The sequence below is a fragment of the Abramis brama genome (genome assembly GCF_963993115.1).
Source record: "Abramis brama genome assembly, chromosome: 4".
NCBI classification, from domain to species: Eukaryota; Metazoa; Chordata; class Actinopteri; order Cypriniformes; family Leuciscidae; genus Abramis; species Abramis brama.
In genome coordinates, this window is record NC_139966.1 from 44,118,107 (window position 1) to 44,131,861 (window position 13,755).

At 36.3% G+C, this 13,755-nt stretch overlaps 2 protein-coding genes across 8 annotated transcripts in view; one reads left to right on the plus strand and one right to left on the minus strand.

The window, feature by feature from the left end:
* Positions 1-10,306, minus strand: bcat1 (branched chain amino-acid transaminase 1, cytosolic). 2 transcript variants are annotated; one of them, XM_084110592.1, is made up of 11 exons: positions 10,192-10,306; positions 8,283-8,324; positions 5,481-5,681; positions 5,262-5,372; positions 5,036-5,155; positions 3,817-3,977; positions 3,266-3,408; positions 2,849-2,934; positions 1,951-2,091; positions 1,708-1,782; positions 1-867 (listed from the first exon to the last, which is right to left on the minus strand). In XM_084110592.1, exons 1-11 carry the CDS (start codon positions 10,240-10,242, stop codon positions 829-831), a joined length of 1,170 nt encoding a protein of 389 aa, XP_083966718.1. In that variant the 5' UTR covers positions 10,243-10,306; the 3' UTR covers positions 1-828. The 2 variants fall into 2 exon arrangements, with proteins under 2 accessions (XP_083966718.1, XP_083966719.1); XM_084110593.1 differs by lacking the exon at positions 10,192-10,306 and adding an exon at positions 9,359-9,836.
* lrmp (lymphoid-restricted membrane protein) overlaps positions 7,847-13,755 on the plus strand; it is a 24,763-nt gene continuing 18,854 nt past the window's right edge. For 3 of the 6 annotated variants that reach the window (XM_084110585.1, XM_084110587.1, XM_084110586.1), the window contains exons 1-3: positions 7,878-8,226; positions 11,790-12,442; positions 12,542-12,652. In XM_084110585.1, coding sequence (XP_083966711.1) covers positions 11,821-12,442; positions 12,542-12,652 — 733 coding nt within the window. In that variant the 5' untranslated portion in view covers positions 7,878-8,226; positions 11,790-11,820. Of the gene's footprint in view, positions 8,227-11,789; positions 12,443-12,541; positions 12,653-13,755 lie in introns of all 6 variants that reach the window. The other 3 variants (XM_084110589.1, XM_084110590.1, XM_084110588.1) reach the window with 3 other exon arrangements.

Below are 13,755 nucleotides of genomic sequence, written 5' to 3' on the forward strand. Positions count from 1 at the left end.
TTTTATATATATATATATTTATTTATTCCTGGTCACATCACAAAATACTCAATACTATATCTATAGTATTACACATCTCTAAATGTCAATCATTTAATTTATTTGTGCTCATGTAACTGTTAAAATCTTATTTATATTTTATATTAAATGAGGGATCACTTTGTTTGATCATGCAAGCATCTACAAACAAATATAATGTGGATTTTAAGGTTCCCTTTTTTGAGTGCAAAAATGTTCTCCATCAAATATAATACAACTCTAAGCTTGTGCACATAAAATGGAAGAGTTTTAAACACAATAGCTGTAATAATCACTATTATCAGCTACAATTAAACATTACAACAAACATTTCTTGGTGGCATATACATTAAAAATGGAATTTTCTTTAAAAATAAAGTTCTACCACAAAAACACACTTCCTTAAAATATCTATAAATGTCTTTAAGAAATTTAAAGAGCTTGTGCAATACGACAGAAATGGCATATTATCATATTATCAACAGCATCAATAAACTATACAGTGAGGAAATATCTCATACACCTCAGCTATATTATTAATGAAACAGCTGGTCACGAACTGTTATTTGCTTATTACTGATTATTAGAATAAACTGTACTGAGAAAATGTGACCAAATAGAGGCATCTGAGTGGTGTAGTCTGATAAAGAGCAACACAGTATTGCTAGCCTAGATTGGTAAACTTTGTTCAAAACAAAAAATACATCTACGTGGCAGGTAATGTATCCACAAATAAAGCTTTTGTTGTATAATGTGCATGTTTTAAAATGTGTTGAAGAGCTTGTGTATGTTGACAACAGTGAGGTTCCTTTATACGACGCAGGACCAGTCACTGGGGGTCCGTCCATACTGCAACAAGGCAAATATGTTACAAAATATCACACCCAAAACCTCATAATTCTATTTGTCCCACGTGGGTTGGGATGGGGGTATAGAAAATTGGGGTTAATTTTTTTAATTATTATTCTTGTTAAGAGTTGTTTGCGAGAATACATTAAATTAAAAACCTAAAAAAACTAAAATATCCGAATTCTTCCATTTCACCACACGTGGGAGAAGCAGCTCAATTTTTAGCCACCATTTTTGGGTGGTTCATGATGACCAGCACAACAAATGAACAAAAATCTATGGGCTAGTATGTATGAGAAAACTTTCAAAATATGCAAATATTGATATTATTATTATATGTTATTATTATTAATATTATATATTACTTAAATATTAACAGGTATATTATGCAGAATGAATGAAGGAATAAATAAACAAACAAACAAACTGCAAACTACAGGAAAAATCTAAACAAAATATCCCCATGCATGGCAGTAAATTAATTAAATTCCTGTAATTGAAAAGACACAATTTCTAAACTAACCAAGTATGAATGTATTTGTTTCCCAGTTAATATAACACTGAATGACAATCTATTTTGCTTTATTTCTATTTCACTGATTTCACTGTTTTTTTATTTTTTTATTTTGCTTTTAAGTGCGCATACAATGAGGTCATTAAGCTAAGTTGAAGAAAGTGTTATCAACCATGCAGCTCAAGACATAACCAGAGAGGAGATATGTTTTACTTGTGCAATATTGATTACAATATTGATTTCTAAATAGTATACTGTTACAAATAACACTAACATACATTTTATAGGGCTATAAAACATTGTAGTGTGTGTGTGTGGTGTCTTACCTGAATATCTGTGAGCTCCTTTAACAGTCTGGAGGCAAGTGGAGGGAGGCTTCCCTCACATGGAATATGTAGATTCTAATGGACAGGAGATTAGTATAAGAAAAACGTGGAAAATCTAAGTAAAAAAACAAACAAAATTGGCCAAGTTTTTGACCCAGAAGTGGATATTGGTTCATTCGCCTACATATTTTGATAATAAACTAGCGTGCGGTGCTCTTACCATCCAAAACAAACTAAACCCACCTCTCCCTGATATAAGATCCTGCCAACTGGACTAACGACACAAGCTGTTCCAGAACCAAACATCTCCCTCACTCGGTTTTCCTCCAAAGCCTGCTGAAGATCGGCCATGGTCAAATAGCGCTCGGACACTTTAAACTCACCCTGTTCATGAAAATGAAAAACAAACAATTTGAACCAAGCATATGCAAGACAAAAACACAAAAAAGAATAAAAAAAGATATGCAAAAATGTTAATTTTTGTCACGTGATTCTATTTTTCATGTGTTAGTTCTTGTTCTTGGTTTCTTGTCTAATGTTCCCATTTGTTTCTATGGTTACTCATTTGTTAACTGATTAATTTCACCTGCTCCTTGTTTTCTCCCTTCCCTTAACCTGTGTATAAATAGCCCTCAGTTGTTGTTTTTTTGTTCGCGTCTATTTTAAGTTGGTTGTGTTAGTCCTGTTCTCCTGTGTGCTGGTTGTTCTGATTAAATAGTGAATAAAGTGACTGCTGTGCTTAGATCCTGCCTCACAACTCTCCAATTATGTCTGTGACACCTTTAGTGGTACAACAGCATTTCACTGGTGCAGTACCTTTAAAGAGACAACTGGGGTTTGGGGTCGGGGGGAAGTGGGATGGATGGATGAGTTGGAAGGGGAGGGAGGGGTGGGTGGGGTCGAGAAACTGAGACAAACGGTGTGGTGAAGGTGGGTTCAGTGTAAATATACAGACGGGGAACGAGCTGATTAGTTGAGGCGTGGCCTTGCTCCCGAACCTCAGTTAACTTGTTAACTACATTAAGGTACAAAGTGGTCCCTTTTTAAAGGTAATTCCCCACCCCAGTGACAAGCTGTTGTACGCTTGAAGATACATTTTTGCACATTTTGTATCTGACAGTATGGTTTTGACAGTTTTTACCCATTTGCGAGCAAGTTCTAGGATGCTTTGCCGTGTAACGCCTGGCAGAATTATGCCATCTAGAGGTGGTGTTGCGAGCTCCTCCTCTGGAAAGAAAAAAAAATCCATAGGTTTTCCATTCTAAAGGTTTGCTTAAATAACATTTGTGTCTCTTATAAAGACATGGCAAAGTTGTTTTGAACTGTCGCTTTCCTTTTGACCACTAGAGGTCTTTAGTGATCTGCACCAAGCCAGAGAATGAGACTATAAATCATTATTGATTTGCAGCCTTTTGAAGGTCCTGCAAATTTACATTGAGCTCCATATTCTTTGACATACTCTTTATTGCCTGTTAAAGCAAATACACATAAACAATCTATCAAAACACAGAGTGAAAGAGAAACTTTTCACAAATGTTTGATTATCAACAGTCATCACCTCCTTTCTCATTGATCCAGTAGAGGAAAAGGTTCATGGTGCCGACCTCTGTGATCTGATGGTTGTCCCCATAAAGCCACAGAACCTGCTGACAGCCGTAATCCACTGCCTCATACTGGGCATAGATAGATGCTCCATAATTCCTAAAAAAATGCAGGTTTCACACATTGTATCTTCTTCACAATCAGAGATCTTCACCTTGCAAAACCATATAGTCCTGTTGCATCATCCTCCCTTCAGAGGCTGTTAAAGCACTGGCTGCATTGCTAAAACTACTGTAGTTCTGCTCTCATGTGAGAAGTTTTGAGCCACGTGAGCCAAATATCACAGACTTAGAACGTGGCTATTAGCACACACAAATCCAAAAGTTTACTATGAGGCTTTCAAAATTAAACCAAGCTTGCAGGATTTGGATCAAGGGTAACAACGTGCCAATAAGTGTGCAACAGTGCTCCTCATTCATTTATGAATGAGTGTTTTGTAGTAAAATACTGAGTCATGTAGACACACACAAACAAACACAGTGAAATATCTCTTGTTGAGTTGCTTACCCTCCCATCTTGCAGTCTCCTGTCCCTCCTCTCCAAGCTCGGATGTATTTAGAGTCGGCCCACAGAGACACTGGTTTAGCTCCTGTGCTGAAGTAAGAGCCCACAGGACTGAGGATGACGAACAGCAATGCACTAGAGGGCTTCTTCACACCAAGGGTGGGCTGTTCACACACGCATATGTAAAGAGGATATTGGTTACAAGCCTTCATGTGTTCATGTAATGCAAATGTATAGGTTTTTTATTTATTTATAGCTGTCATGGATTCAGCGTTGGGGAAAGTTACTTTGAAAAGTAATGCATTACAATATTGCGTTACTCCCTTAAAAAGTAACTAATCATGTTACTTGATTACTTTTAAGAAAAGTAATGCATTAGTTACTTTTTAAGAAAAGTAATGCATTACGTTACTCCCGATTTTTCTCAACATGGGGACAAGAGAGCTCTCAATCAATAATGGGAAAACAAAGTAACTTGTGTTACTTTATTATGATATTTTGTTGTGAACTTTACTAGTTACTTGAAAAAAGTAATCCGATTACGTAACTCAAGTTACTTGTAATGCGTTACTACCCCAACACCGCATAGATTTATATCCATGAACATATATTATGGAGTTGTAGTTATATATATTTTTTTTTTTACAGTATAATATTACACTAAATTACCAGCTGTTAAAATGATAAAATCATTATATTCAATAAATTATTATTTTACATTCCAATACTTTTGTCATTTTTTTTTGTTAAATTAAAAAAAGTTTTTTACACATAAACATGTCTAAAAAATAAAATATACATAATTTAAATAAATGTATAATTTTTGTATTGTGGCAAAATATTGTCAGAGCAACAGAATAAAAATACATAAATAAATACACAAATGTATGAGCAAACTTAAACAAGTGTTATACTATGAGAGCAAATACAAAAAATAAAACAATTATTAAAAAAAGCATGTCCATTGTTATATTGGTTAATTAAATATCATTATTTATATTAGATATTAATTAACTATAATCAGGTATATTAAGCAGAATTAATTAACAAATAAATAATAAATCTTGTATATTTGTGTTCTGATTGACATAATTAACACTTTTCCTTTAAAACTCCATTTTAAATGGAAAAAAAATCATAAATGCATGTTCAGACCTTAAAGAAATGAAAGTCTGAAAATAATGAGTTTATTGCAAGAACGGTGGTTTTGTGTAGCTATAACCTCTGTGCCCAGGAAGGTGGGGCGGATGTACAAACTGGCTGAGTCTGAGTCAGGAACCCACTCCTGATCCACCTCCACCAACTTCCTGATGCACTCCAACAACTCTGCACCATCAAAACTCTACAGATAAACAAAGAAAATGAGAAACAGAACTGCAGCTTAGAGTCGCTTTCGTAATTATATACGGAATGTGATGGAGTAAAAAGGAGAGAGATGTCGATCTTACAGGCAGACAGGCCCTGTGGGCGGACTTCTGCATCCGCTTCATGTTCATCATGGGTCTGAAGAGACGCACTTTGTTATCTGGCCCCCGGTACGCCTTCATACCCTCAAAAAGCTGCACACAGTACGCAATTACATTTTAACATAAATCATAAATCTATAATAGCCGTGGAAGTCAAATGATTTTATTTGATGTCTAACCACACAGATGGCGAGGACACACCTGTATAGCGTAATGCAAGGCAGAACAGCCTGGATGTATGGACAGGTTCCCAAAAGGCTGGATGTGCGGCTTTTGCCAGCCTCCCTCAAGACTCCACTCGATGGTCAGCATGTGGTCAGTGAAAACAGTCCCAAACATCAGGCCATTCAGGTCAGGTTTTGGCTTATGGGTCTTTGCTAACTGTGTCACTGTGTCTGCGGCCTAAACAGAATGCGGCCAAAAATAATCAGCATCAGATGACGTAATACACAAACCAAGACCTTTGTACAGACACAGAATAGGGTCAGTCTGTGAAAACCATCCCTCTATCCCTCTATTTAGTTCTATGGATCTCTCTCCCTGATGGAAATGCACTAAAAACCCTGAGATTAGACACTCTCACGGATTACATGTTCCTTCAGCAGCCCTCTGTAATCCAGGATTATGGTGGAAAGGTGCACTACACTGTTGTGTTTGTTAAACTGAGACTGTCCACAGCACAGGCAGCGACTATCTATCTATCTATCTATCTATCTATCTATCTATCTATCTATCTATCTATCTATCTATCTATCTATCTATCTATCTATCTATCTATCTATCTATCTATCTATCTATCTAGTGTCCAAATACTTTTTGAGCCCTGCAGTTTTGGACATCTGTCTAATTCATGGACTATCAATTAAAATAAAATCAGCTCTTGAGACAATGCATATCTGAGGTGCTTCATTTTCAAGGTGCTGACTCGTAAATCAGTGCTAATATGAAGACTGTGCTGTCTGACACCTCAGTTTATGAGTGCTTTGTGAGTACCTGACTATAAATATGCTAGATCCAATTGAACAACTGTCTGTAATCTCAGCTGAGTCTCGAGAGCAATCATGTGGCGGATTTATAATGGTCAACAGAAGTGCTTGTCATCGATGACAGTGTTTTCAGGTCTATACTAATTAGTACTTTTACTTAAAATGATAAGGCACATTGCTTTCTTGAAAATCTATCATTTCGTTTAGTTTACACTGTAGTGAGAGCTGCAGTGTGGCCATCATCAATTCACTTGCCTTCAGTGCCTTGTGTGACCTCATCCACAGTCCTCAGTCCCTTCAAGAGGCTTAAATGCGATTATCCTCATCAATAAACAAACACTTATTTCTGTTTAATGACATCTGATATTCAACTAATGCTATGTGCTCTTGAAATTATTAAATTAAGGAATAGTCTGCCCAAAAGACTATTTTTTGTGTTCACTTGCAAAACTTTCGCATTTAAAAAAAAAAATGGGTTCACTTTTGTGTTCGCTTGGAAAACTTTTCCAAGAACGCAGAACTAGTGGTGGAAATGATAAGAGATTGAGAAATTGAGAAACTCTTTGACTTTTGTGAACAAAGTGAGTGCAGTATTGAATGCAAAATGCATCGAAATATAAATTTCCACCAATCTCATATTTTTTCGAGCACTTCAATAAATTAATTAGTCTCTTAAACACAAAAAAGAGACATTTTGCAGAATGTACTTGTTGCTCTTTCCCAAGCAATTACAATGAATAGGGACTTGAGCAAGGATGCAAATATGTCAGTATCATACCGTATATTTCAAGTGTGCCCTATTTAAAATATAAATGCCTGATTTGTGGACTTTCATTAAATCAACTGATCTGGATTGAATGATTTGTTCAAGTTCAACTCACTGACTTAAATTTCAATCTGTTCCACACACACAGCTATTATATGTGACCCTGGATCACAAAACCAGTCACATGTTGCACAGGTATATTTGTGGCAATAGCCAACAATACATTGTATTGGTCAAAATTATCGATTTTTCTTTGTAAAGATCATGCTCCATGAAGATATTTCATAAATCATAAATATAGAAAACATTTATTTTTGTGAGTGAACGCAGCACAATTGCGAACATAAAAGGCGATGTTTAGATTTTTTTGCACCCTCAGATTCCAGATTTTCACAACAATAGTTGTATCTCGGACAAATATTGTCCTATTCAGCTTTTAGGTGATGTATAGATCTCAATTTAAAAAAAATGTACCCATGTGACTGGTTTTGTGGTCCAGGGTCACATATGACTTTAAAGAGTTTAAAATGTAGCACATTTTGAAGTTGTATCGTTTCCATTTTGAAGCTTGGAATCTTCACTCCCCATTAATTGTAACATAGAGAAAAAACTGACCCAAAGTTACTATATACTGTTTTAAAATGAGATATTCTCTCATTCATAAATGGACTCCTTATGTGAGCCTGAGGCATGATTGCAGATATCAGACAATTCCATGTTGTCTTTAAGGCAATGGTGTGATTTAGCATGTGTTGAAAAGACCTTAATCACCACCTGAGTCAGAGAAAGGTAGAAACAGAGGGCATGTCCAAAGCCAAGCCAAGCCAAGCTTGATTGACAGGGCTTACAGTGATCTGAGAGACTGGATTCTGTTTTACTCAGCACGGGACCTCTTGGAAGAGCAAGGGACCTTCTGCTAACTGCCAAAAAGGTCACATTTTGGAGTCATGAAAGCCAAAATATGCCATATTTGAAAGAGGTCTACCACAATTCAACACAAGACACTCGGACTCAAAATGCTCCTCTGCTATGTTGAGAACGTTTTAGAAACAGTATGTGGACACTGATACGACCATAACACCAGAACAAAAGTGGATTTATCTGAGGAATCAAGATTTGACTGAGGAGGAGAGTTTCTAACTGTGTAGAGTATCAATCAAACATCAGAATGAAGCCACTGGACACCATGTTTAAGGCAAGTGCTGTATTTTACAGTATGGCAATCTGTAATATGTGTATAGTATACCATACCTTAAAGCTAGAGGCATTGTCAGCCACATTATTCTCAAGCTCCTAAAAGGAAACAAACATTCAACATGGATTAAAATATAATAAGCATAAGCATAGTTAAAGCTGGGATATGCAATCAGATTATGTAATTTCCAATCTGATACATTTCTAAAGTTCTCTCTCTGGCACTTTAAATAGGCCTGCCTTAAAAAGTAAAGGAATGTCTTAAAAAGTAAAGGAATGTTAATTTCAGGGCTTCTCTAAACCAGAATGATCAACGTTGGTCTTTCATTTTCATGCCCTTACAAAATATCTAGTATATCATATAATTCTTAAGATTAACTGAGTCATCTTCATGTCTTATTATAATTGAGTATGCATGTGATGCATACTACTACATATATCTGATAAGAGCTGAGATATAAAAACAAATGATGAATTATATGTAAGTATGGATAATTACATATACTTACATCAAAATGTAATTCTATTTAAAAATCTAAATATCCAGCTAAAAACATACATACTTAAGTGAAACTAAAAAGCTTGGAAAACAGATTGAAGAAGTCAAGACGCCAAAAATGTCCTGACCTCTGTCCTGAAACTGAAACCGAGACCTTTATATTTAGTATAGCTGTTTATAGAAAAATGGCAAACCCAGTCTTTAGCAACATGCATAATTATAACTTTGTTAGATCAAAGACTGTGCTGTGTGAATAAGACGTTTCCTCACAAGTACGAAGTGTTATTTTGTGTAAATGAGTAAAAACTAAAAAGTATATTTTTTGCCTTAGAAATGTATTGAGCAAGAATACAAGCATTCCGTTTCAATAATAGGCCTACTCAAATTAATTAGCCTACAAATTATCCAAAATAATGCTTAAGTGTAATAATAAAGTTAGAAAGTCATGATGACCTTCTAAATTTGACCTTTTACTTTTGGTGTCTAAATTAAACTGTAAGGAGTAAAAGCAAGAATTGTAATTTTTAAAATAGACCCCTGCTCCAGTAAAATCTCCACCAAAATATTATTAAATATACAAGTTAGCTGCAATGAAGTACAGTAGGCCTATGCTTTACACCCCTGATGAACTCACCCAGTCAGACATCATCACGTTCGGTCATGAAATGAATGAACTTAAAGTGGCTTGAGTTGAAAAATAAAAATGATCTGAATGAGTGAGCCGTTTTTAGTGACCAATCAGATGGACTGAATCAAAGGCGCACCTCCATGTGTCCTTCACTTGCAGTGTTTACAGAAGATTTGTTGCTTAATGGTCTGAAAATAACGTGACTGTTAAAACAATAGCCAAGGAACAATTAACATAATAAATGTGCTTGAAAGAGTTTTTAAATATCAACCACGGTAAAAAAAGAAGAAGAAAAAAAAACACAATTTAAAAAAATTATATGAATACAAAAATCTTAATAGCTTCTTTCTTATTGATAGCGTAAGGTACGTGCCTTTAACCTGTAGGACATCATCAAATGTAACTGGAACATATTTTTATATTTGCCTAAAACAAAAACCATTACAGAGGACTTTGCTTCCCCGTGTTATTAGCCTAGTCCAGTGACGTATGCCTATCACGGCATCATGCGCGTAACCACAACGTGCATCTGACGAACGCATGCATATAACCAGTAGAGAAAACAGGCTACATAGGCTACGTTATATAACATGACATATTTTCTATATAACAAAATATACTCCTGCGTTGTTATTTATTTCAATACAATACAGAATAATGCGTTGAAAATGCGAAACACAGAGAGATTTGGTTAATCTCTCGTTTAAAGTGCATGACCACCGAGCGTGCATTTTCAGTCATACTGAAATGGCGGTTGTATTTAAAATATGACGGGGTTTAAACATATTTATCAGACACACGAAGGTTGAAACGCTAATGAAGAGCGCGCGCTCTTTTACCTTGTAAGAATGAGATGATGGTGCGCTCGTGGCTGATGCAACGCTCGCCATGATGAATGTGCGCCGTCTGTAAACCTCTTACAGATCACACCATATCATAGCCAGTGTGCCAAAACAAACAAAGCATGTTTCAAATTTTAATTTTAATTTTTAAAGTATAGAAATGCACGTATGTGCCACCATTATAAATTCTTTTGATTGTGTGAACTGAGAAAAAACCTTTTGGTAGAAAATATGGGAAATTATCGGTAGTTGAAAGTTAACATGGACATTAATATATTTAAATACGGCACATGATAGGGTACTGAAGTCCCCTGGGGTAATGGACCCCTTTTTTAATTATCTATTATATTTCTCCCAAGGTACTCAATTGCAACCTGCAACAAAACAGTACTTTTCTAAACACCTCTTTGTCATTATGCATTGCATTGGCAGAGGGGGGAATGCAGAATACCTGAACTGACAATAAATAGGTTTCCATAGGTCTAATTTTGTTACATCTAATGTGTGGTGCACATATGATCTTATACGTAATGCGTTTATTGGAATTTTTACATTTTTAATAAAGGCACAGTAATTTAGTTATATCTATAATATATCTTTATATAGCATACGTTAAATATGCGTTTATGTGATTACATTTTTAATAATAGGCCCATTAATTTAAGTGAAAATATGAGGAATCAATGCTCTGTTATTCAGCCTCTGTCAGTTGCAGTTCCATCATTGGACGCACGGTGTCAGTGCGCCGCAGATTTTAATACGGCCTTCGATCAGCTGTGTGACGCTTCTGACGCACTTATTTGTGAACCGACCGCGGCGCCAACGTTTGAACAGATTCAGGTGTGTTTGTTTTTCCAACATTAGCTTTCCAATATTTGCTTGTCACGTATAAATGTCCTCAAAAGATAACAGAGACACCACATGAAATTGAAGGTGGCCTTTATTTTCACCTTAAAAGTGACGGAAACGTTTTGCGTTTCTCGGTTTGTATATAAAGTTTACATGTTGTTGTTGGATTCCCCAATAGTCGGATTTTGACAGGTTGGTTTGCTTTTTTTTCTTGTCTGTTTTTGATAGTTATGTTTTTATGCACGAGATCATACTTAGGCAATATTTTAAGATAAGTGTGTTAGGTTTTTATTGATGGCCGTTTTTTTTACAACATTAAGACGTCACCCAGAAAAAAACAAATAACGTAGTGACCGTTAAAAATGTATTAAACATTTGTATTGTATATTGTAACGATACATTCATAAATCAGTTTATTAACAATCTTTTATGTGTTTTGTGTCTCTATCTATCTATCTATCTATCTATCTATCTATCTATCTATCTATCTATCTACTGTATCTACACATAGCTACATGTTTGTGTGGACGTGATTGACATGTATTAAACTATATATATATATATATATATATATATATATATATATATATATATATATATATATATATATATATATATATAGTTTATTTGAAAGGGTGAGTTTTATATATATATATATATATAGCCATTTTGAGATCACATGACCTGCCAAATACTATTCACTCTGTTTTAAGCTTTGAACTAATTAACTCATATCCCTCCTGTAGATTGAGGCTTTCTCTCTTTTCCCACTCCAAAATGGATGTTGGAGTGACTCCAAGACGGCACAACCCCAGGGACAGCATCTGCCGCAAGCTGCAGACCATCAAGCGGCGAGATCAAGAGGTTAACTCACCCTTTCAAATTCCTAAGTTTCAGTCTAGCAGCTACGACAGCCCTCACTCGGGGCAGCGCTTCAACCTGGAGGCCATCCTGAAGAAGCGTACTGTCCGACCGGACGGAGAGACTGACTGCGATTCCTCTGCGGACATGCGGACCCCCACACCTTCCCCCGGACTGGGGTCTTCCTCCAACACCCCTTGTGCTCCCATCACCCCTGCCAATGCCACCTATACCATCACCAGCACGCTGGGCACGTTAGGCACGCTTGGGGAGAGGAGAATTTCAGCAACGTACAACCGGCCGTTTCGGCGCAACTGCTCCACCCCAGCAGCCCAGACTGGGGACAATTACTTCAACTTTACCCCACGCTACTCCACACAAACCCAGCTAGAGGGGCCCGTCACGGAGGTGAAGACTTCGAAGATCCCAACTCCCGGCTTGATCTCGTATAACCTGAACTTCTCTTCTGATATTTCTAACATGGACGGTGAACTGACTTACCCGGCCCTTGTGGTCAAGAGACTTTCACTGGGCGAGGGTAATGAACCACCTCTTTTTTTTAATTCTCTTTTTAATGTCGTAAATGTTTTGTTAATAGCGGTAACAGTTTTTTTGTCTTTTCATTGGTTTTGAACAGGATCTCTGTGTCCCTCTGAGCCCAAGAAGGAGAGCATGGCTGAGGTCAGTCTGATATGCGAGGAAGACCTGTTGGACACCATTTTTCAGGCCTGTGACACACAATGCAGAGGTATTTACATCTGTTTGGGACTGTTTAGTACAGTTTTTTTTTTTTTTTACCCATTTACTAACGTAATTTGTGTAACAAGATATTTAACAAGAAAATTAAGGCCAGGACTTGACTTTATCAGTCTGGAATTGACTGAATGTTGACAAGCTTCAATGCAAGTTTGGTAAACTTTGCCTAAATATTTATTTTCCTGTTGTTTAATATTATCCAATAGCCCACACAGCTTAAAGTCCACCTGTAGTTCATATTTTTTTATCCCTTAGGCCCACCAAAATTACTTTTTCTTGAAAATGATTTCTTCATGCCTTAAAATAGCTCGAATGTAACTCATTTAGTATATGCGGTTATATGAATATGCAAATTAGCCCCACCTCACACCAGCTCTGAGATCCACTCTGACGATCACACGTTGACGTGATTGGTTACAAGGTAGTCAGAAACACCAGCGATTTCAAACCGTTTTTGAGACTGTCTTTGGTTCACTGCAGTTTTAAAGAGAAAAAAACTCAGCAATGGTGTTGACTTATGAATTTGTACATGGTTTGTCTTAAAGCATATTGAAAACACCACATAGACATATAAACATTAAAAACTTGATTTTCACCACAGGTGGACTTAGCCTAAGTGATTTCAACAGAAATATAAAATCATTTCGGAGTAAAAGCAAGTTCTCACGTTTTCAATAAGCTACATTTACCTTTGTTCTGTGAAGTTTTACAGGCAAAATCTAGTAATTTCAGTAGGAATCCACATGATCATGAATTTTGCATGAGGGCTAAAGATTTGTGCATGAGATTTTGCAGCGGGTTCAAGTTAGTCGCTATACCGTTGACAATGGATCATTTTTTTGCACATTAAATTTCACTAATGTGCTCACATAAATACCAGAATTGTGCATTGAAGACAACCGTGCTTTGATGTTTAGTGGACTTTAACTGCTTCCTCCTGTTTCACAGATATTAGTCAGCTTTACAACCTGCTAAGGAACAACTTTACAATGCCTGTGGTTTTGTTTTATTTAAACTAAAGTAACCTCTAAGAGCTTTTCAGCATTCACACTTGGAGGCAAAGGCCTTCTGATCTGTACTCAATGAAGTCCTGCT